General features: G+C 34.5%; 2 protein-coding genes across 6 annotated transcripts in view; one reads left to right on the top strand and one right to left on the bottom strand.

The window, feature by feature from the left end:
- The window catches only part of LOC306986385 (cyclin-dependent kinase-like 5), a 73,660-nt gene extending 63,361 nt beyond the window's left edge, over positions 1–10,299 (bottom strand). For 2 of the 4 annotated variants that reach the window (XM_079589582.1, XM_079589581.1), the window contains exons 1-2: positions 10,144–10,249; positions 1–68 (exon numbers count right to left, since the gene is read on the bottom strand). The exon at positions 1–68 is cut by the window's left edge and continues 120 nt beyond it. The gene's annotated coding sequence lies outside the window, so the exon portion shown is untranslated. Of the gene's footprint in view, positions 69–10,143 lie in introns of all 4 variants that reach the window. The other 2 variants (XM_079589579.1, XM_079589580.1) reach the window with 2 other exon arrangements.
- A 4,301-nt stretch (positions 10,300–14,600) lies between these two features.
- LOC306986386 (polycomb protein SCMH1) overlaps positions 14,601–25,826 on the top strand; it is a 40,248-nt gene continuing 29,022 nt past the window's right edge. The window contains exons 1-4 of one of the 2 annotated variants that reach the window (XM_079589584.1): positions 14,601–14,739; positions 21,702–21,770; positions 23,601–23,669; positions 24,371–24,447. In XM_079589584.1, coding sequence (XP_079445710.1) covers positions 21,740–21,770; positions 23,601–23,669; positions 24,371–24,447 — 177 coding nt within the window. In that variant the 5' untranslated portion in view covers positions 14,601–14,739; positions 21,702–21,739. The remainder of the gene's footprint in view (positions 14,740–21,701; positions 21,771–23,600; positions 23,670–24,370; positions 24,448–25,826) is intronic. The other variant, XM_079589583.1, reaches the window with a different exon arrangement.

Below are 25,826 nucleotides of genomic sequence, written 5' to 3' on the forward strand. Positions count from 1 at the left end.
GTGGAATCATGGGATGGCGGGATCACCAGAGACTCTGAGCATGATGAGGATGTCTGTCACACACACACCTGAGGAAACACACACGACAGATGTTCAAACTACTGTGGGGATGTTAAACATGTGACATCACTGCCAATAAATATTGCCCAAAATATCAAATATCTGACACCTATTATTAGAAAACAATTAATTATATAAATATTGCTGGAAATATCAAATATCTGACAATACTAATTACATAAATCTATAAAATATTGCTAGAAATATGAAATATCTGTCAATATGATAATTACATAAGTAAATAAATAAAGCAAATAAATAAATATTGCCGTAAATATAAATATTTGACAATACCAATTAAATATTTCCTGTCAATACCGATAATGAAATAAGCAAATAAATAAATATTACCAGAAATATCACAATACCGATTACATAAATATATAAAATATTGCTAGAAATATTAAATATCTTTCAATACCGATAATTACAAAAGTAAATAAATAAAATAAGAAAAAAAAATATTGCTGTAAATATCAAATATTTGACAATACCAATATTATTTAAATAAATTATTAAATAAATTAATAAAATATTGCTGAAAATATTTTTTAAAAAAACTGTCAATATCGATAAGTAAATAAATGAATAAAAAATAAGCAAACAAACAAATAAATAAATATTGCCGGAAATATAAAACATCTGACTATACCAATTAAACAAATACATAAAATATCTGCATAGATAGACATCTTTACGGTGGATAGTAATCCAGCATCTGCCGTCCAAATCAAACCTGACCAAATGGTTTCTATAGTGCGTCGCTATGTGGTTGTGGGTTGCTAGTGTGTTCTAGGGGGGTTGCTAGGTGGTTGCTATGTGTTTGCTAGTGTGTTCTAGGGGGTTGCTAGGTGCTAGTGTGTTCTAGGGGGTTGCTATGTGGTTGCTAGTGTGTTCTAGAGGGTTGCTAAGTGGTTGCTATGTGGTTGCTAGTGTGTTCTAGGGGGTTGCTAGTGTGTTCTAGGGGGTTGCTAGGGGGTTGCTAGTGTGTTCTAGGGGGTTGCTAGTGTGTTATAGGGGGTTGCTAGGTGGTTGCTAGTATGTTCTAGGGGGTTGCTATTGTGTTCTAAGGGGTTGCTAGGTGGTTGCTAGTGTGTTCTAGGTGGTTGCTATGTGGTTGCTAGTGTGTTCTAGGGGGTTGCTATGTGGTTGCTAGTGTGTTCTAGGGGGTTGCTATGTGGTTGCTAGTGTGTTATAGGGGGTTGCTAGGTGGTTGCTAGTATGTTCTAGGGGGTTGCTATTGTGTTCTAAGGGGTTGCTAGGTGGTTGCTAGTGTGTTCTAGGTGGTTGCTATGTGGTTGCTAGTGTGTTCTAGGGGGTTGCTATGTGGTTGCTAGTGTGTTCTAGGGGGTTGCTATGTGGTTGCTAGTGTGTTCTAGGGGGTTGCTATGTGGTTGCTAGTGTGTTCTAGGGGGTTGCTAGATGGTTGTTTACCAGTTTCACCAAATGCTCTCCAAAACAAAACAACGAATCCTAAAACCAACATCAGCACAATCTTATTTCATCTCACAAAGGAGCGAATGTTTCCTCAGTGCCGGTTTGTTCTGTTTCATGTGTGGCGGCAGAGTTAAGTATTTGTGCGCGTGTGGGTCACAGATAATTAGGATGCAGCTATAAATAGTGCTCGGCAGAAGCATATTCAGAGCCATTAAAGAACGACACGCTGAACTGAAGGAGAAGGAGACTCGACGTGTCCAGAACACACAGAGAAACACACGGCTCGCGTAAGAGATGCAGAACTGAGATTAGAGAGTCAGATCAAAAACACCAGTGATTACAGGGACATCATTTAAGAAGTTAAACTAGACAGCATGCTAGTGTTCTCTATAGAGAGAGTCCATATCGCCTGATAAATATCAATATATGCCAATGGAGATTGTAAAACAAATAAATAAATAATATCTGAAATATAATTTTTGTAAAATATTGCCTTTTTTATTTATTTTTTTACCGATATTAGCATTTAATAAATGCCCAATAACCGATATGCAGACTTGACATTTGTGCATTAATGGCCGTTATAGTAAATAAAGTTTATTAATTAAAGCAAAGCAAATTACTTTACCAGTGAACACCATTGTGGACTCGTCTACCCTCAAAACGCCCACAAAATGGCGCCATGAATCCGATATTACAAAACCGATATTCGATTATGGAAAAATGCTTAAAGGGTTATTAGCTCACCCAAAAATTAAAATTCTGTCATTAATTACTCACCCTCATGTCCAAACCCGTAAGACTTTCATTAATTTTCGGAACACAAATGATTAATAGTCTAGTTATGCATCAATATCGGTAAAACCGATATCATTTAAGAAGTTCAACCAGACAGCATGCTAGTGTCCATTTCACCTGATAAATCAAGTATTTGCCAATAGAGAGACTGTAAAATAAGCAATCTCTGAAATTTCAAATATCTGCCAATGTTATTGATAAAATATTGCAGATTTGTTTAATAACCGATACAATTAGCATTTTTTTATGGCCAATAACCGATATGCAGAACTGATACATGTGCATTAATGGCTGGTATGGTAAATAAAGTTTATTAATTAAAGCAAAGCAAGTAACTTTACCTGTGAACACCATTGTTGACCGCAGTGCTTTAATGGCGGCCTCAAAACACCCACAAGATGGCGCCATTTATCGGTGAATCCGATATTACGAAACCGATATTCGATTATGGAAAAATGCTTAAAGGGTTATTAGTTCACCCAAAAATTAATATTCTGTCATTAAGTACTCTCCCTCATGTCGTTCCAACCCCGTAAGACTTTATTTTTATAGATTTTATATTTTAGGATCTTTTAACTTAAATGAAAGAGAGATTTCTGTCCCTCAATTGATAGTCTAGTTATGCATCAATATCGGTAAAAACTATTTTTGGTCGATCTCCACTTAAAATAACAAATTACTGCAAAATTGCCACTACCGATTAAATAAATTATTCAATATTCTTATTTAATATATTTAACAATGTTATAGATCCGACTGTACTGACACCATGAGAACTGAACTGAGCTGGACGATGACATCACTGTTTTCTGCAGAACTGCTTTATAGAAGAAATTAACTAATTTAATAATTGAACATAAATAATTCAATAAATATTGCCCAAAATATAAAATATATGCAAAATTGCCACTACTGATTAAATAAATAATTCAATAAATATTGCCCAAAATATCAGCAAGAACCAAATAAATAAATCTGTCTAAAAATTAACATCTGTCAATACTGATATATAAAGGTCGACCGATTGATTGGTTTTGCCGATTAATCGGCACCGATAACCGATTGCTGGATCAATCGGTTTGGGCAAAAGTCCATTCCGATGGTTTTTCCGTGTTGCGTCTGTTGCTGGATCGGCTGAGAAGCGTCTGCTGTGATTATACAGTACGAGAGCGCCCTCTAGAGGCCAAATAAACCCATCACTGACGCCTCGTGGAGTTTGTTTTGACGCGCGAGGCTGCGCTGCACTTTAGATAAAGATTTAAAACAGACGTTATGTTATACAGTACATTACCGTACGTGTTTTCATATCATTATACAGTACGAGAGCGCCCTCTAGAGGCCAAATAAACCCATCACTGACGCCTCGTGGAGTTTGTTTTGACACGCGAGGCTGCGCTGCACTTTAGATACAGATTTAAAACAGACATTATGTTATACAGTACATTACCGTACGTGTTTTCATTTCATTATACAGTACGAGAGCGCCCTCTAGAGGCCAAATAAACCCATCACTGACTCCTCGTGGAGTTTGTTTTGACACGCGAGGCTGCGCTGCACTTTAGATACAGATTTAAAACAGACGATATGTTATACAGTACATTACTGTACGTGTTTTCATATCATTATACAGAACGACAGCACCCTCTAGAGGCCAAATAAACCCATCACTGACGCCTCGTGGAGTTTGTTTTGACACGTGAGGCTGCGCTGCACTTTAGATACAGATTTAAAACAGACATTATGTTATACAGTACATTACCGTACGTGTTTTCATGTCATTATACAGAACGACAGCACCCTCTAGAGGCCAAATAAACCCATCACTGACGCCTCGAGGAGTTTGTTTTGACGCGCGAGGCTGCACTGCACTTTAGATACAGATTTAAAACAGACATTATGTTATACAGTACATTACCGTACGTGTTTTCATGTCATTATACAGAACGACAGCAACCTCTAGAGGCCAAATAAACCCATCACTGACGCCTCGTGGAGTTTGTTTTGACGCGCGAGGCTGCACTGCACTTTAGATACAGATTTAAAACAGACATTATGTTATACAGTACATTACCGTACGTGTTTTCACATCATTATACAGAACGAGAGCGCCCTCTAGAGGCCAAATAAACCCATCACTGACGCCTCGAGGAGTTTGTTTTGACACGTGAGGCTGCGCTGCACTTCAGATACGGATTTAAAACAGATGTTATGTTATACAGTACATTACCGTACGTGTTTTCATTTCATTATACAGTAATTAAATTGTTGACTAGATGGTGTATTAGTGGAGAACAGCACCAAAGGGAACTGCAAACATTAGCATAGAGAGATCTGATCTTCTGGTGCTGCTGAGATATGGTGGCCAAAAACCATAAGCCCCAAACTAATGTGAGATTGCTGCCGTCTTTATGTAGGAGAAACATCAGGAGACAAATTCTCCTATATCAATGTTTTAATATAGATCATTTAGGACTGGAGACTAAAAAACATTCTGATAACCTGTTTAAACACAATCATTATTTTTGCAATTCTATTTGGTGACAAAAAAAAAGGTCTTTCATTAATAATTGGGGAAAAATTCGACTCAATGTGATTTTTCTGGAGCATGTCATGTAAATTAAAGTCTCCATTTGGTCTTTCTGGGTCTCAGTACGTGCACTACACACAAACAGATGGACGTCTTTATGTTTCGTCTGTGTGTGAGCGTGTGTTTCCGCTGGCACAGAGCTGTGCATGTCATCACTTTAGACCAAAACGCCAACAAATCAGTGATGAACGTGAGGTCTGGGACTCGGGGGGGACGGACACGTCACATCAGTGCGATTACACTGAGAAATGGGATCAGGAAAACAAACAAACACACACACACCTCGACATGGCATGAAGCTCACATTAGTGATTGGTCGTTATGAAATAAAGACTATAAGAAGCTCAATGCTCTTTTGAGGTCAAATACTCAATTTTATTTCTCATAATTTATATTTAGCTTCATTATAATGATTTTTAATCGTGGGAATGTGACTGAAATCAAATATCTCACAATATGGTTAAATAAATAAAAAATACATTAATACATTTTGCTCAAAATATTACATATCTGCCAATACCAATTCATAAATAAATAAATGCTTGAAATATCTGCCAATAAATAAATATCTGGCGAATAAAAATTTTAGCTGCAAATAACAAATATCTGCCAATACCAATAAATACACGAATAAATAAATAAATCTGATATATCATCCAGTAACTGATATAAATAGTTTATACCTGATAGTCATTCAAAAACATTTTGCGTCTTTCAAAAGCGACCAATAATGAATGAACTGTATTATAATGATTTTCCAATTCAGAATATGATCAAAGATTGAATATAAACATGTTCAGGGAATTTGACATATGAAAATGTAACATTTAACAAAATGACTTGAATAAAGATTAGTCGATTTTTTAAACGAGATTCAAAAATCAATCCGACTATTTACAAAACCCATTTAAATTGTGAAACCTGTTAATTAATCAGAATAAGAACGTTAGTCAGACTGATTTTTTTAACAATGTAAAAGTGGGCGTTACAGAATGAAGTCATGTGATCAAGAAAAGAGGGGAGGGGCTAAAAAAACAATGGATTAGTTGATCATTTGGATTAAAAATGATGAATGTCATCCATTTAAAATGGTTTATTCAAAAAGTTCTCAGGGACTAAAAATGTATTCACAGTTAAAATAAGTTTAAGTTACATTGAGAACTGTGTTTTCACCTTAATGGATCTTTCCGAGAGAGTAAATGGCTCGGCTCAGAGCTCGACGGAGGTCATTCTGCTGTCACTTCCTCATCCACAGAAAAATGAACAAATAAAAATGCCAAAGCAGCCTGTTTTTCACAGCATATGAGCTCTGGACTCGGACTAATTCAATCAAGCCTCTCTGAAAAGAGCTAAAAATACAGCCGTCAGCCTTTAAACGTCAGAAACGGCAGACCGGCGAACGCTCCGGCTGGAGAGAACACAGCAGCTTTACAGCACATCACTCCAGGCCGCGGGTTTCACGAGCAAAGATTGGTAAAGAATAAAAAAAAAAAAAAAACATTTTGCCTGAAATATTACATATCTGCCAATACCAATTCATGAATACATAAATAAATGCTAGAAATATCTGGCAATACGGATTAAATTCATTCATTTTTACAGATAAAAAAAAAAAAGTTTAGCTGGATTTTTACAAATATCTGCCAATACGTGAATAAATAAATTAATAAAAAATAAAATTTGCCCAAAATATTACATAGAGGTGAAACTCGAAAATGTTTAATATGGTGCAAAAGGTCATTTATTTCAGTAATTCAACTTAAAAGGTGAAACTAATATATTATATAGACTCATTACATGCAAAGTGAGATATTTCAAGCCTTTATTTGTGTTAATTTTGATGATTATGGCTTACAGCTTATGAAAACCTTTTCACAATATTCAGAATTTGGGGTTTTCATAATCTGTAAGCCATAATCATCAAAATTAACACAAATAAAGGCTTGAAATATCTCACTTTGCATGTAATGAGTCTATATAATATATTAGTTTCACCTTTTAAGTTGAATTACTGAAATAAATGAACTTTTGCACCATATTCTAATTTTTCCAGTTTCACCTGTATATTAATTCATAAATAAATAAAACCTGGCAATGCCGATTAAGCAAAAGCAGGGAGGTTTGAGAGGCGCTTGGCTGTTCAGTGTGTTACTGCTCACGAAGAGAGTCCTAGAAACAAACAAAGGATCTTCTCAGCTGGTCTTAAAGCAGATCTACCTGGACGACACTCCTGATCCACCGTATAAACTCTCCGTGTTTCTGGGTTCAGTCCCCAGACGCACAAAATGAGAACATGTAAGGAGGACGAGGGGAAAAAAGAGACTCCTGATACTATAAACACCTTCAGAACTGAATATAATGACGACCTTCTGAAATCATGTGCATTTCTGAACAGAAACATAAACTGTATGCATCGTCCATTTCTTTACTTGTGTTAAAGCATGTTTTTATGTTTGAGAACTGTTTATTTTACTGACTAAACGTTAAGTGACCGTTTCAAACTGGTTTCCTGGACACTCCCCTGAACCCTGATCTGCCATTGGTCAGCCAAACGGATAGTCCCGCCCCCAAACCCATGCCATTGGTTGAGTCAATAACTATTGTTTGACTAATGACGCCTCGTGGAGTTTGTTTTGACACATGAGGCTGCGCTGTACTTCAGATACGGATTTAAAACAGACGTTATGTTATACAGTACATTACCGTACGTGTTTTCATATCATTAGACAGTACGAGAGCGCCCTCTAGAGGCCAAATAAACCCATCACTGACGCCTCGTGGAGTTTGTTTTGACACGTGAGGCTGCGCTGCACTTCAGATACGGATTTAAAACAGACGATATGTTATACAGTACATTACCGTATTTTTTTTAAAGCATGTTTTTATGTTTGAGAACGGTTTTTTTTTCTGGCTAAACGTTGCATTTTAAAGCTTTAAAAACGATGACCGTTTCAAACAGGTTTCCTGGACACTCCCCTGCTCTGCCATTGGTCAGCCAAACGGATAGTCCCGCCCCCAAACTCATGCCATTGGTTGAGTCAATAGCTAATGTTTCGGGCTGGTCGTGATGCTCAAACAAACAGTTTTACTTTCAGCACTTTCCGTGGAATCAATCTACGAATGGTTTATTTATAGTTGCATATTAATCTGGGATACAATAAATAAAATGACATTTCACCTTTAACTTGTTGATTTTGGTTGTTTTTTAAATAAAAACACAGCAGTTTTTGCCTGTAACATAAGAGCTGAAGAGAAACAATGATTTCTGTCCTTTTCCATGTAAACAAGGTCAGCGTGACCTCAAAAACTGAACACTCATGATGACGAAGGCCAAAGCTCCTCAAGATCTTCATCAGACATCACGCACCCATTAACTCATCATAACACCGTTTACAAACGAGCAGCATTTATTAAATCACCGTCACGCATGAGAAGAAACCGAGATGTGGTAAAACTTTCATTGCATTCATGCAAGAGGTTCATGCAAGACCTGGGATTCAAACCCAAGACCTTGGCGTTGCAAGCTTCAAACTTTACTGTAAAATATTACAAATGTCATTGCACTAAATGGAACAGCCACTCATTCATTTCATTACACCGTTTACAGTAGTAATTACAACACAACTGTAATTTGTAGCAGACAAATGTGACTGTCAGATTTGAGATATTACCGGTATAGATATTAATTGATAGATACTAATAGATATTAAAAAGTCCCAGTGGAGCTTTTTTTATTTTTATGATATAAAGTTCACATTAAAACTGTCTTGTAAACTTCTAACCATCAAATGCCTATTATCTGGAGATTTCTATTGTTTTACCCTCATCCAAGATCTTGAATTTCCTCAGATGTACTTTGTCAAATTATGCAAAAAAAAGTGAAAATTTTATTTAATTATGTGCATTTAGGCTACATAAAAACTCATCAAGACAGGGTTTTCTAAAAGTGTTTAAAATGTAATTTCCATCTTGTATGTTCGTAAACAGTAACACAATACATGTTTTGGTGAAAATGTCTGAGTAAAACATATTTTAAATGAAAATGATTCATGCATGTTCACTGATGGAGATTGTTAAACTCTTCAAAAAAATTAATTATAAAAAATGTTTTAAAAATTTGCCGTAATACCAGAGAAGAACCTTTTTTTGGTTCATCAAATAACCTTTTAGTGAACAATTCTTTAAAGAAGTTCTTGTGACATTTTAATAGAACCATTTTCCAATATAAAGAACCTTTTGTGGAATGGAAAGATTCTATAGATAATGTTAAAGGGTTATTAGTTCACCCAAAAATTAATATTCTGTCATTATTTACTCGCCCTCATGTTGTTCCAAACCCATACGACTCTCTGTCCCTCCATTGACAGCTATGCAACTACCACTTTAATGCTTCAAAAAAGTTCATAAAGAGATGAATTGAACGGTTACTCAATTTTCTAAAGAAACTCAATTGCTTTATATGATGAACAGATTTAATTTAGGCTTTTATTCCCATTTATACATTTTCGGTTGAACTATCCTTTTAAAGATTGATCATGGATCCATAGATGCCATTAACGAAGCATTATTTTTAAGAGTGTACTGTAGTAAACAATTGTACTTAACTTGTGAGAGTGTTTTAGGAGTATTTAAGTACCAATAATTGAGAAAACACCCAGTTTTGAAGTAAAATTTGATTTAATTCAGGCTTTTATTCACATTAAAGCATTTTTGGGTGAACTATCCCTTTAAAGATTGTTCAATGGATCCATAGATGCCAATGTTATTTTTAAGAGTGTACTGTAGAAACCAAATTCACTTGTTAGAGTGTTTTGGGAGTATTTAAGTACCAATAATTGAGAAAACACCCTATTTTGAAGTAAAATGACGGTATAACAGTGATTTAAGAGTGTAAATATGAGAGTTGATGAGCTCATATGTTCATATATGACTAATGCACACCGGTCATGTATGCAGTGCCAGACTCAGTCACGCATCTCGAGCTCCAGCTCGCGCGGTGTGCGTGTGTTTCTGTGTCTCTGCGTCGCATTGAGCGGGTTCGCGTTGCGTGGGAGTCACGCGCACATAGAAACACGGATCTGAACCACGCACTTCACCCACATCAGCCCTGACAGACTGTAATTATGACACAGAATACCACAACACTCTCAGAGCCGCAGTATAACAGCATGTCAAAGTGCTGCAGTCAAAACACGCATGATACCCCTCAAATGATCATGATAAATCGAAGGGAATCAGAAAAACGAGTCGTGTGTACTTACGCGTTCCGGAGACCAGGACGCGCGATAAAACACTCACATCCTCAAACGCGCTGATGTATGTGAACCTCAACACACCCGCGACAACAGCAACAGTTTCAGACTGGCGTCAGTGCTGGAGACGATTCCAATGATTGACGCCAGTCACAGACACGCCCCCTTTGTGGGATACTCACCAATCAGGAGACCAGTAGCTCGATGTGGGCGTGGCAAACTGTGGCATCATAGAACAGAACCACTGTAATAAAATAAAATAAAATAAAATAAAATAAAATGTATATAATTAATATAATATACTATGCTATACTATACTATACTATACTATACTATACTATACTATAATATAATACAATACAATATAATATAGGCTAATATTAAATTAAATTAAATTAAATTAAATTAAATTAAAATTTATATAATATAATATAATTTATATAATATACTATTATATACTATAATATAATATCATATAATATAATATGTTTATTTATTTAGAGGTTTAATTTAGGGGTTTTCAAATTCAGTGAATTTCGATTTGTAAATTAATATATATATGTATATAGACAGTAGAGTCCTATAAACCTGTTTGTCAAATACAGTAAAAACTGAAATATTGTGAAATATTATTACAATTTAAAATAACAGTTTTCTATGTGAATATATTGTTAAAATGTCATTTATTCCTGTGATCAAATCTGAATTTTCAGTATCATTACTCCACATGATCCTTCAGAAATCATTCTAAAATGATGATTTGATGATTAAAAAAACATGAAGACATACCATTATTATCATTAGTGTTCAAATATTTTAAAAAATTAAATGCGCGATACATTGAAAGCACTGGTTTATATTGGTTATGGAATGCCATAAATTTCATGTTTATTTTTGTGCCTTCAGATCAAATCACTCACACCACCTAGTGGATATATGAAGGACAGTGATTATTTACAAAGATGACATACAATGAATGATGGAAATATAAAATAATTTGAAACGTTGTATTAAAAAACAAAAACTTTTGTACAATGCTTTGTCTGTCCTTCACAGATTTGTAAAGATTGATACTGGGATTCAAATAGTCTATAATAACTATTTTTGGTAATTTGTTAGATTTTAAGAGTTTGAATCTTCTGGGCTTTGACTATGATGCTATTTTAAATCCAGTCTGTTTCAGCATCTGGTTTTGGAAGATAAATAAAAGACTGGAAACGTTCAGAATGGATTAGCCTCGATGAGTTTAGTGGAACAGAAGCACTTCTGAAGTGGCATTTTACACAGTCTGTTACATGCATGAATGCTTTACACAGCATTTACAATTATACTTTGATATTACGGGTTGAAGTGGGTCATAAGTCCGGCATTTACGTATTTACACAAAATTAAAGGTAGGGTAGGTGATTTCAGAGAGACTATAGCAATAGCAAGCTAGCTTTGAAAGCATGATCGTCTCCAAAGCGACAACTCTTACTTAAGTTTACTTACAATATGTTTTATGCACCATTTTATATGCATATAAGTTGTTGGAGAAAATATGTCAAATCCATATGAGCTGTTGGAGAAAAATTTAATTTCACAAAAAAAAAAAATCAATAGTATAAACTTTGACTGTAATTTGCAATTAATTCTCAAAATAAAGTCCCCCTGTAGTCAATATTTTTATCCCTAAAACTCATCTTTGATCACCAAAATGACATATTTAAAAGTTTTTTCTTTGAAAAAAAAAATATTCATGGCTTAAAATATATTGAATGTAACTCGACACCCTTGCGTTTTATGAATATGCAAATGAGCCCCGCCTCCACTCACTCACTCACTCAGAGATCCACTGGTTGACGATCACACGTTGATCTGATTGGTCAAGGTAGTGTGTGACGTCAGAAACACCAGCGATTTCAAACCGTGTTTTTGAGACTGTCTTTGGTTCACTGCAGTTTTAAGCAGAAAATACTCAGCAATGCTGTCCACTTATGAACTTACACATGGTGTGTGTTAAAGCAGATTAAAAACACCACATACACACATAAACAACATTAAAAGCTGGATTTACACCACAGGGAGACTTTAAATTAGTTTTTAAATAATCATGTTTAGTGTAATTCCTGATGGAAAAAATATATTTGTATGCATAATATGCTAATTGTTTCTACATATAATCAACATCTTTAAATCAATAATTTTATATTTAATTTGATTATATCATTTGAATTCCATCTCGAAGTAATGAACAAACCAGTGAATTAAAAACATCACATAGACACATAAACAACATTAAAAGCTGGATTTTCACCACAGGGGGACTTTAAAATATCACACATTACTACAGTTAAGCTTTGACGTCACAATCAAGTTGAATTGTGGGATAGTGTTGGGGGGTTACACATTACACTTGAGTTAGATAACTTTTTTTAAATTTAAATCATTACTTTTAAATTTACAACAAAATATCTGAGTTACTTTTTCAAAAAAGTAATGCAACTTTGTTTTCCATGTGTTGACTGACAGCTCTCCTGTCGCCATGTTGAGAGGAATCGTGGCGTCGTGTTCGCCGTGTAAACATGTCGAATAGTTTTAGAATAAACGTAAATTTACTCATCTCACTTACACAAAAAAACAGATTCAGTTCACACAATTAATAAAAAAAAAAACAGTGAAATGCAAGGCCAGAATATTACACAAACCTGCAATAAATAAATGTTAAATTATACACTGGAAAAAAAAATACGTAAAAATTACTTAATTTTTCTTTGGCAAGTTTTTGCACAAATATTTTTTAAGTCAATTTCACTTATGGAATTAAGTAAACTATACTTGGCAAAGTTAAGTTAAAATAACAAATAAGTTATTGTAATTTGGCAAAAGGTTGAGTAATATCTATTTAGTTGAAGCTTCCTTTGCAAGACATTTCACTCAAACAATATAACATTGAATTAAACCACACTTTTAAAATATAAGCTTTACTTAGAAACATAATAGATATTGTGTGAAACACCATACCTTAAATTCATTACTAAAACTATGTTTTGTTACGTCAACGCAGAGATCTCAATAGGACTACTTGATAGACCATACACAATGACGGTAACATTTGATGGGTCATTTTTGTGTTTGAATGTGTCATTTTGATTTGAAAATAAACTCCAAATGTCACAAAATGGCAAGTCACTAATCCTAACAACGTAAGAAATGATAAACAGTGTAAATACAGCTGGAAAACAGTGAGAAATCAACCTCATTAATTATTCAAGGCCCAGTGCATGATGGGAACACCAGTATCAGAAAAGTTGAGTAGTTTTACTTAATTTTATAACGTTGATATTTATTTATTTACGCTTTTATTTCTACACACATGAATTGAGTATATAGAATTGACTTAGTTCAATTCTTGCCTGAACTAACTTTTTCATTAAATTACATTGTTTTTTTCTGTAGTATTTACTTCACCACAAAATAATTTTTATGCTTTTAATCTCACTTGAGTAACCAATGTCTTTGCTGCGGACCTTTTATAATCAAAATAAGCAAAAATTATTTTAGATAAACCACATTTGTGTTTCATTAAAAAAAATATATATATATATATTGCCGAAGTAAGCAAACTACTTTAGAAGTTACTTTTTTAGGGAGTCCACCCTAAAAAAATGCTGGGTGGTTTTAACCCAATTTTGGGTCAAATTTTGGGTTACATTTTTAAATTGCATTTTTGATCCAACGTTTGGGTTTGTCCGTATTTGACCCAAAATTGTGTTAAAACCAACCAGCACTTTTTTAGAGTGTTAAAGATAACTTTTCCCAACTTTTTTTTAAAGTAACCTTTTGATTGGACGAACATTTTTTGGTCCTGAGACTTCCACAGACGATATGCACAGTTTTTAATGTAAAGGTCAAGATGGTTATTTTCTTCTGAATAGCCAATGGGACGGGAGTGATCATCTTGACCTTCACAACTCAATTGTCTCTTAAAGTCAACATATTGATTATTGATTTAGATTCTAAGTCCATCACATCCACCCGATTAAGTCCCGATAAGTACATCTATTATAAGTCCTGTTCATGTATTAGTCTTCCTTATATCTTATAATGTCAGAGAGATACACACACACACCTCCACTATAAAAGCTCACAGAAGCCTGATGTCACACACACATCTGATAAACCGCAATACCGAGAAAAAGAACAAACAACAACAAATAAATCAACTTATTTGATTATCAATAGTTGACAAAAAACACACACGTAATAAAATAGTTGGCAAAACCCCCCCACATATAATTAGGCTATGTGAAATCTTAGTCAGACAAAAGGATCATGTTATTTACAGGCTAACTGTAATGGCGAATTAATTAAATAGCCTAATGTATTATTATTATTAAATAATTATAATAAGCGTAATCTAAACCAGGCTTAACATTAAATTAATAGTAAAAACTCAATGAAAGGCTTTCATAATCAAATTCAGTAGAATAAACGTGTGCGTATGAGAAAGCGAGCGCGCAACGCTGGTCAGGCTCTGCGCATGCGCAGTTCGGACCTCAAACATGGCGACAGAGAGCTGTGAAAAGTGCTGAATTCTGACTACATTTCGACAAATTTGCGAAGGTTGGTCGACATTTCTACACTTATTTTATTTTCTTCCATACGTTACGCGTTTGATCGTTATGTTACATGGGAAATATGATCCTTTTTAAAGTCTATATGTGATGATTTAGGCGTTTGTTTTGCCTGATGTTCAACTCTTTCTGTGCTGGTGGCGATTATTCATGTTGTTATATCAGAAGTATTTGTGGATCCGAGCGGGACTGATAAAATAACATGTGTTTGTTTTGTGTTTCGTTGCTATTGATCATTATGATGTTGATGATGTGTATGATCAGTGGTGTGTCGTCATCGCTGATGACGTTTCCTTTATTTCAGATGTCAATCACAGGCGAATGTAAACACCCGCAGATAGCGATCATTCAATCTCAGATACATTATTTATCTTATTTGAGTGTCAGTAATGTATATATCTGCTTACTTACACAGTTCAAACAACAGATAACATTTACAAAGTTTGCGCTAACATGATGTACTAAAAATAACCACTGAATTACCATGTTTTTACTATGGTATATTCTTTGAAGTATCAAGAAGTTCCTTATAAATACCTTGAAAATTTGATATGGTAATAATTTAATACTAGGTTATAAATCAGATGATCTTAGTATCATGGTACTGGTTTAGTAAGGGTAAAATTGGAAAAAAAATACTTTTTAACATTAATTCTGTTCATTGTTTTAAATTTATGTGGTTCGGATACTAAATGTTTCCATACTTAATAACTGCTATCTATATGATAGATTTTCATGTGGAAACAAAGTGAAAAAGTATTTGACAATGAGTGTATTTGTTACTAATTAATTACTGTAATACATAGCAGGGATGCTCCGATAGGGAACATTTTAGCCGATTCGATAACCGATAATTTTTTTATATTTGAAAGCCAATAATCAATAATAGTCTGAATTATTTTATCTGCTTTAATATATCAGCCTAATTTTCTTATCGGGTGGGGCTGATATTTGTTATTAGCTATTTGTTACTAGATATAGATATACAAGTTATATATTATCCTTTTATTTATTTATTTGTTTGTAATTATTATAACAAATATAATATTATTGCTTATATATATCTATATCTATATATGTATATACATATATATAACATATAATAATATTGAAATATATTTTTACAAATGATAAAAGTAATAACCCTGGTTAAAGTTCTTCTCTATTATTAGTGTTTTTGTTCTTCAAAATGTAGCATAATTATGTTTTTGTGTCAAAAATGATCACAATAATTTATTATGGTTTAACTGTTGTAGGCCTATCTATAAAAAAATCTATAAATTAATAATAAATTAACATTGGATTTCCATCAAACAGTGTAAGAAACTTTCAGAATCTTCCTCTTGTTCTTTTTTCTTAACCGTTACGGCAAATGTGGAGTTACCATGTTGTTATCATAGTAAAAATAACTAGCTGTTTTTAGTGGTTAATAACATTGGTTCGTAGATGAAACGTTTAATTTTGTAACATCACTGTAAAATGTTTGTTATTTATGTGAGATAATGGGCTTGTGCAGATGTTTGTTTGTGATGTAAATTTCTCTTTAGTATTTTGTTTGTGTCAGCTGTAATGAATATTCTGTTCAGGTGGAGGTTGTTTGTGTTGAATATAACACTCATTTAGTCTCATGTTCAAAGATGGAGAGCGCTTGAGAGAGAGAGAGAGAGAGAGAGAGAGAGAGAGAGAGCGCTATTGTTTCTTACTGAGGCAGGAACACATGCGGTATGATGCAAACTGCTTGAAATCAAACATGGAAATGAGAGTGCTGAGAGCGTGTTTGTTTTTTGTGAATTATGAAAAGCTAGAGAAACTCAGATAAACCCCACCCACCACACCCAATGACACCTGCATCAGCCAATAAGCCCCGCCCACAACACAACTGACACCTGCATCAGCCAATAAGCCCTGCCCACCACACAAATGACACCTGCATTAGCCAATAAACCCCGCCCACAACACAAATGACACCTGCATTAGCCAATAAACCCCGCCCACAACACTGCATTAGCCAATAAACCCTGCCCACTACACAAATGACACCTGCATCAGCCAATAAGCCCCGCCCACAACACAAATTACACCTGCATTAGCCAATAAACCCCACCCACCACACAAATGACACATGCATTAGCCAATAAACCCCGCCCACCAAACAAATGACACCTGCATTAGCCAATAAACCCCGCCCACAACACTGGATTAGCCAATAAACCCCGCCCACTACACAAATGACACCTGCATTAGCCAATAAACCCCACCCACCACACAAATGACACCTGCATTAGCCAATAAGCCCCGCCCACCACACAAATGACACCTGCATTAGCCAATAAACCTCACCCACCACACAACTGACACCTGCATTAGCCAATAAGCCCCGCCCACAACACAAATGACACCTGCATCAGCCAATAAGCCCCGCCCACAACACAAATGACACCTGCATCAGCCAATAAGCCCCGCCCACCACACAAATGACACCTGCATCAGCCAAAAAGCCCCGCCCACCACACAAATGACACCTGCATTAGCCAATAAACCCCACCCACAACACAAATGACACCTGCATTAGCCAATAAGCCCCGCCCACCACAGAACTGACACCTGCATCAGCCAATAAGCCCCGCCCAACACACAAATGACACCTGCATCAGCCAATAAACCCCGCCCACCACACAAATTACACCTGCATCAGCCAATAAGCCCCGCCCACCACACAAATGACACCTGCATCAGCCAATAAGCCCCACCCACCTGTCCGTCACTTGAGCCACGTCATTGAAAAAAATCATCTTAGTGAAGCAGTTTGCTGAAATGAAATTATTAAACAAAGCTTTTGTCTTTGAATGATTTCTGGATGTTGTCGGGTGAATAAGAGGGCAGATCTGGCTGCTGGAATATTACGTTTAAAATTACTTAAATTGAGTGTGTGCTAAGATAAAAACAAAGTAAAAAACATATTTAGACGGATGTGGTGAATAGATTTTTCAGATAACCAATTTTTTGATATAAATTGTTACATTCAGTTTTTGTTTGAAGGATTTACAGATGATTTTTGTTAGTTTTAGTTGCTTTTTAAATTATTTTTATCTATTATTTTTTATTATTTTATTATTTTTATTAAACATTGCAGGAATATAATGACTCCTTATGTTAGGTTTAGGAGCTTTGTATCTGAGTTCTGTCCAGTTAATCAAGCTAAATATATATTTATGTATATTAATAATAATTAATAATTAATATTTTTTGTTTTTGTTTTGTCACAAACTATCATTTGACAGTAAGTTCATCATCCTGATGCCAAACAACTGAAATAAGTGTTTGTCAGACAAATATTAGAGTAATTTTGCTTATTGATTTGTTTATCATCAAATAGTTGATTCTTTATTATAGTTTATTACTATTTACATTTAATAAAAGCAGAAGGTTCTTTGTAATTTGTGTGTAAAATAATTTTTTGGATTGTAATTGTGACATTTAATTAAATTTGTCCTAACTTTTGGACATAGCCATTTTACATACATTTGTGCTGTGTATTGAATATTGATTTTTTTTTTTTATGTAAATCGTTCCAATAAATCCATTGTGTTCGGATGAACGATAAAGATAAATTTAGTATATATTTAAAAAACATTTTTTTTAAAATAAAGTACTTCTTATGTACACTAATAAAAATGTAACAAATGTGATTTTTTTTTTTCTAAATTGAAAACAAGAATTCAGGCAAGAATATAAAAAAATAAGAAAATTCTATATTAGTACTCAATTCAATCTTGTACTTATGTATAACTTTTAACTTATGTAGGGGCATGAATAATTAATTAGGTTGCATTTTCACTATTTTCTAGTTGTATACTGTTTAATTGTCTCTTTTGTGGTTTTGTGACATCTGGAGTTTCTATTCAAAATGACCCATTCATACTCAAAACTATGATTGTTGCCTTACAAAAGTGTAACATGATATTTTTCTAAGTAACCCGTGCAATTTAAAATTCAGTGCTACATTGTTTGAGTAAAATGTACAAACAAAGAGTGAGTAAAATGTACTTGAAAAGTAAAAACTTCATAATAAATTATTAAATTGAGAGCGTCATCTTCAGTGTCTCAAACAAAACTCATGAAACTTTGTCAAGTCCAGTGACTAGTTCTTCTCCAGAAGCCTTTAAAGTAGCTTGTAAAATTACTTTTTCTCTGATGAAAACAACATTGGAGCTTGTGATTTTGAGAAAGTGTTAAAACGCTTAAATCTGGTTTTATTAACCCCGACTGAAGGACTCAAACAAAACACTGCAAACGCTTTCCTCTTGTCTGTCCGAGACAGTGTTATTTTAGGATCATTGATAAACTATTATAGTTTATGTTATTATTTTAAATTAGATTTTTTTTCCCTTTTTAAAATTTTAGTAATTTTATTGTTTTTGTCATTATTAGTATGTTTTATGTCTTTAGTTTTTATTTAAGTTTTAGTTTATTTAGTTTTAGTTATTTTAGTACTTCAAGTTAAACTAAATGAAAATGAGAAATGTGGCCTGAAATAAAATAAGTTTGTTTTTCTATTTTATTTCAGTTAATGTTTGTTTTATTTTAAGTAATGGACATGTAATTTATAGTGTTATTATATTTGTATTAATGTTATGTTATTTTCAAATACTGTTTTCATGTGAATTTTGTTCTTGTTGTATTTTTGTCACTTTTATTAGTTTTTTAACTAATAGAGTCTATCTCTATTATTTAGTTCAAGTTGTAGTCTATTTAGTTTTAACTGTAGTTTATTTAGTTATAGTTATATTTGAAGTAATTAAAAGGTTATTTTAGTATCATTAATATACTATTAAATTAATTACATTTTTAATTGAATTTTTATATTTAGTTTTCATGTGAATTTAGGTTAAAATTTTAGTCATCTTGTTGTGTTTTTGTCACTTTTATTTGTTTTTTATTTAGTTTTTGTTATTTAACTTTTTATATATTATATGTATTTGAAGTAATGAAAAGGTTATTTTAATATAATATTATTTTTTTCATTTATTAATATTTAAAATTTTATATCTGGTTTTCATGTGAATTTAAGTTAAATTTATAGTCAAATTTGTAGTCAGTTTTCTCACTTTTATTTTATTTATTTTAGTACTTCAACTAAACGAAAATAAGAACTGCTGCCTTGGGCAGCTAGCTGTAATAAAATAAGACATTAAACATAAAATTAAACATTTTTAAACTTTAAAAAATTTGCATAACTTTTTTATATATATATTTTTTATCATTTAGTGTTTTAGTTTGAAGATTTGAGAGTGTTTTTAATGGTTTTAGTTTAGAGAGACAGCGACTGCTGAGCAGAAACCGTGATTATTCTGTGGCCTGGGACTCAGGAGTGAAGCACCTCACAGCATCAGCGAAGAGTCGGAGTGAAAGCGAGCGGTTGTGACGGCAGAAAGAGCAAATGAACGACAGAACGGGAAGCTCACATGAGACCAAAGCGGAATGAACTCTTAATTGCGTGACATAAATAAGGAACTAATTTGTTCTGTCTATAATTGTCTGCCGGCATGTGGATTCAATTTCTAATCTAATAAGACACTTGATTGTCGTCATATTCATGTCAGGAACGATCCGCTGGTGTTCGCTCGGTTCGGGAGATTCATTTCTTTGCTTTAGACAGGAAGAGTCTGTTTGTGTGCTGTGGGAAGTTTCGCTCTTGAACAAGAAGGCATTCAGCAGAGTGTGTGTGTGTGTGTGTGTGTGTGTGTGTGTGTGTGTGTGTGTGTGTGTGTGTGTTTCATGCCTCATTCGAGAGAAGCATGACGCTCACACACATGAAACTGAGAGTCTGCAAGATCTTAATCTTTTACCTGTTAAAAAGAGGAACATAAAAATAGGCGTTTGGTTGATTATGCATTTTTACTAAAGCTACTAAAGATTGAGCTATAGTTGTGATCAAAAGTGACGTCCGAAGTGGATTTTTGTTTTTATTGAACCTAAAAGTTTGATTAAACTATCAACATTTGAGGTATTTATCTGATGAAATTATTTGCAACAAAATTACTGCTACCGGTTATTTGAATAATGCATCAAAAAGCTCATAGGAAAAAGCATTGACTTCAGCATAATCAGTTATTACAATTTGGTTGGTTCTCTCTTGATTTTGAATGCAGTCATATTTTCTTATGAAAAAAAAAAAAATATATATATATATATGTATATCTCTGATCAAAGTGTCACATGATCCTTCAGAAATCAGTCTAATATGGAAACAGAACAACATTTATTTGAAATAGAATCTTTTGTAATGTTAGCCTATATCTTTATTTTTTATCAGTTTTAATGCGTCCTTGCTCAATAAAAGTATTGATTTTTTAAAAATGTTTTAATCTTACCCCAAATGTTTGAATGGTTGTTTATAATGGTTTCTACCTATTTCAACATTGATAATAATCATAAATGTTTCTTGAGCATCAAATCATCATATTAGAATGATTTCTGAAGGATCATGTGACACTGAAGACTGGAGGTATGATGCTGAAAATTCAGCTTTGATCACAGGAATAAATTAAATCTTACTATATAATCACACAGAAAACAACTGTTTTACATTAGAATAATATTTCACAATTTTACTGTATTTTTGATTGAATAAATGCAGCCTTGGTAAGCATATATTTATCAAATGTGTGGTAATTTGCTAGTATTAATGATTTAAAAAACATTTCAAAGTACTATTCATCCTTCATGACCCATTTATAAATTGCAACAATAAAAAAAAAATCATAATATTGGAGAAATTCAAGCTTTTTAAACTCTGTGCATTGTTTGTGAATTCAACTACTGTTTGAAATGCATCTCACTTGATTTTTAACTACTTTTAACTTCACATAGCATTTTAAAAACACGCCACAAGTAGCACAAAGATGTCCATTTGACAAATCTGCATGTGTTTGTGTGTGTCTCTCTCAGGTCGAGCGCTCGGATCTCTTCAGGAATCTCACGAGTTAATGGTCAACATGGGCCGGACGCTACTGAAAGGTAAAACACACACACACATATTTATTTGCTTGGGTGTCGTTGTGGGTTTTGGTTATTTTGCTGTTGTCGGCAGTAAGGACCTTTGAAATAACTGAAGTAATGTGGCGAAGTGATATGGAACTGTAATGCGGTCAAGACCTGGAACTATTTTAGCCGTGCGTTTCCCTAAAAATACCGTATTTTCCGGACTATAAGTCACACATTTTTTTCATAGTTTGGCTGGTCCTGCGACTTATAGTCAGGTGCGACTTATATATCAAAATTAATTCATACTGACGGAGATGAACCAAGAGAAAACATTACCGTCAACAGCCGCGAGAGGGCGCTCTAGTTAGCGGAGTTGTTCAGAAGCGGCACCGAGGAAGAACTCGATGGATTCAGTGTTGAGGAGTGAGATCGGGAGCTTGGTGAACTTGCTTACCGGTAACGGATTAAGTACTAAATTTAAATTTTACATATATTTAAGCAGATTGAACACAATCCAATTAAGTTAGGGCAAAATGGCAGGTGGCGTCGCACTATACCGCCACCTTCTGGATGTAAGAATTTATTACTTAACATAAATGGTTTGTGTTTAGACAACGCGTTAGGATTTTGTACTGTTAAGTTGAGATATAATTACATGGACCTTAATAGAAAAAACATTTCAAGTCAACAAACACAATTCACCTTTGGCTAAGCCCCGCCCCCCTTAGTTACTGTTGCTACCTCCGACAACTTCAACTGGGCTCTGGTTTGGTATCAACATGGCTTATGCTGTGACGGCTCTTCCTGCTGGAATTTTATCAAACTTTTATAAAGCAGCAAATAAAGTGTCCGATAGAAGTAGGCAAAAGTGTCTGCAGTGTGCGTTTGAAGGCTTTATTCAAGACATACGGTGAAACGCAAGCAGCAACAAGGCATCCAAATACAGGCAAAAGCATAACGGTCACAGTCAAAACATGAACCACCGAATATCCTAATCGAGACGGAGGCTGTGACCAACAATATCAGGAGAAACACTGTTCATGCAGAGCTGGGTCTCTATTCACTTCTATAATCGTTATTATTTACAAAGCAAACGGACAACGCGAGTATAAAGTTGTATTTATTAGCAGCGTGTGCTAGCGTAGCAACAATTAGGGCAGAGAACCGAAATCATGACCTAATCCAGCATAAAACTGTCTAACTAGTATAACTTCACAGTAAGGTTAAAAGGTAAATGTATCTTAGTCAGAGCAAAGGTGAGCTTGTTGATCCTTGAGGGGTTTCGCTGACTGAGAGGACGTCCACACAGTTTAATCCAAAGACGACACTTGTCAGTATTTAACTTCGGTTTTGGAAAGGGGAAAAAAACGGACACCCCCTCCAACCTCTCTGGGAAACGCGTATCTGTGTTACAAATGCCCCAGGCACAACGTTTAACCATATTTTTTATAAAACGACGACGTAATAGCCTGCCGAGACCAAACATATGAGCCTCCTGCGTTGAAGTCAATGGAGCGCCGTGAAAAAGTGTCGGACCCTCTGTGGGAACTCGTTCTTGGCTCCGCTGTGATTGGTCAATCTACATTCTAGGGCGTGGCTTAGCCAAAGGCGAATTATTATAAGTATACTAAATATAAATATATTATGTAAAGTGCACAACCTTCCTCGTTCATTTTTTTGAGTGTTTTATATTGTGTGGTAACCGTTTTATAAAAGCACAGCCTCTCGTACCTTAATGCTTACTTCACAAATGCGACCTCACTGTAAAGTGTTACCAGCACCCTGAAAACAACTCAATACTTACATTTCAAGAAGATTAAAATCAGAAATGTTCTACATGAGATTGGTGTCGTTCCTCTGCAGATCACAAAGACAGTAAGAAGGATAAAGCGGGCAGGAGCATGTCTCTCACAGGTCCTGGACCCGTCAAAGGTAACCACACACACACACACACACACTCTGAGTCAGCATAGAGACTGAGCGACATAATCTGAAAACAATCCAACCGTCTCCATTGACTTTGTATTGTGTGAAGCTTCCTCCTCGTCATTTCTGACTTATAACAAAAACAAAACAATATCTAAACATTGCTGTGTGACAGATTGTACAGCAAACAAGCTAAACAACCCAGAAATAAGTTTTTTATAAGCTGTTGACCCCAAAAAACAAGCGTTTAAGGACTTAAAAGTGGATACGCCACGTGTCATATTACTGAGAGAACGAACTTACGCCCAATCGGCGACAGGATAGCTTAGCTTACAGAAATATTATGTATAAAACTGGCTTTGGATATTTGACTTAGCAGTGATAAAATGTTTACTGCACACGTAACTGTATTTCTAGTGCATACTGAGTGTCAGGATCCCACAATTTGCGCATTCGTTCCAGCCTCTATCCACATTTACGTCCTGAAACGCTTGTTTTTTGGGGTCAACAGTTTATAAAAACGTAGTTCTGGGTTGTTTAGCTTGTTTGCTGTACACCCCGTCACACAGCAGCTTTTAGACATTGTTTAGTTTTTTGTAAAAAAAAGTCAGAAATGACGAGGATGATGATGGGCGTGGCCTAAATGCGCTCTATCTCTAAGAGCCGAAGTTCGGTGATGATCATGTGTGTGTGTTTCTCTGCTGCAGTGACCGAGTCCTTCTCGTGGGAGGAGTATTTAAAGGAGACGTCATCACTTCCCGCCCCCCCCAGCTGCTTCAGACAGGTCAGTGACATCACTTGCCCTTTTAAAGGAGCACTCCACTTTTTTTGTGAATAGGCTAATTTCCCAGCTCCCCTAGAGTTAAACAGTTTTACCGTTTTCGAATCCATTCAGCCGATCTCCGGGTCTGGCGGTAGCACTTTTAGCATAGCTTAGCATAGATCATTGAATCTGATTAGACCGTTAGCATCTCTCTCAAAAAAATTAGTTTAGATATTTTTCCTTTTTAAAGCTTGACTCTTTTGTAGTTACATCGTGTACTAAGACCGACAGAAAATAAAAAGTTAAATATAAAAAGTAAATATCATTGCGCTGCTGGTACGGCAGCAGTTCCTGGATTATTACGCAGGAATGAGAGGATAGTTCCTAGTCATATTGGCCTAGAAAAACACAACTTTTCATTTTCCGTCGGTCTTAGCACACGATGTAACTACAGAAGAGTCAAGTTTTAAATGGGAAAAATATTGAAACTCTTTGGTCCTTTTTTTTGAGACAGATGCTAACGGTCTAATCAGATTCAATGATCTATGCTAAGCTATGCTAAAAGTGCTACCGCCAGACCCGGAGATCGGCTGAATGGATTCGAGTACGGTAAAACTGTTTAACTCTAGAGGAGCTGGAAAATGAGCCTATTTACAAAAAAAGTGGAGTGCTCCTTTAAACATTTACATTTAGTCATTTAGCAGACACGTTCTGTTCGTTCTGTACATAGAAATCACATTAACCATATAAAGCCTACTGCATCATATTTAATACACAAATTACAAATAGGACTGATAAACGTCATTTTGATCTTCTAATTAGTGATGCATTCAAATATATGAACATTTTGTCCGATACCGATAATTCTTTATATTTGAAAGCCGATAACCGATATATTGGCCGATAAATCTAAATCCAAATTTTATATAATTTTTGAGAGCCTGCTTACAAAAACAAAAGTCTCACAATTAAAATCCATGTCCCAAGCACACAATTATGATGTTCTCATTATACTTTTATGCTGCCTATATAACAGACTTGTGCTGCACATGTTGCACTTTACTGTATTTTCCTTTCTGAAGTGATTTCAATCATATTTCAAGCTATTTAAAACCCTGATGTTGAACATTGCACATCTAAAGTGTCTCAGCTGAAGGAAATAATACATTATTTATCGGCTTTAATATACAGGTGAAATTAGAAAAATATCATGCAAATGTTCATTTATTTCAGTAATTCAACTTAAAAGGTGAAACTAATATATTATATAGACTCATTACATGCAAAGTGAGATATTTCAAGCCTTTATTTGTTATAATTTTGATGATTATGGCTTACAGCTTATGAAAACCTTTTCACAATATTATAATTTTGAATTTGGGGTTTTCATAAGCTGTAAG

The sequence above is a fragment of the Phoxinus phoxinus genome (genome assembly GCF_949152265.1).
Source record: "Phoxinus phoxinus genome assembly, chromosome: 18".
In the NCBI taxonomy this organism is placed as follows: Eukaryota; Metazoa; Chordata; class Actinopteri; order Cypriniformes; family Leuciscidae; genus Phoxinus; species Phoxinus phoxinus.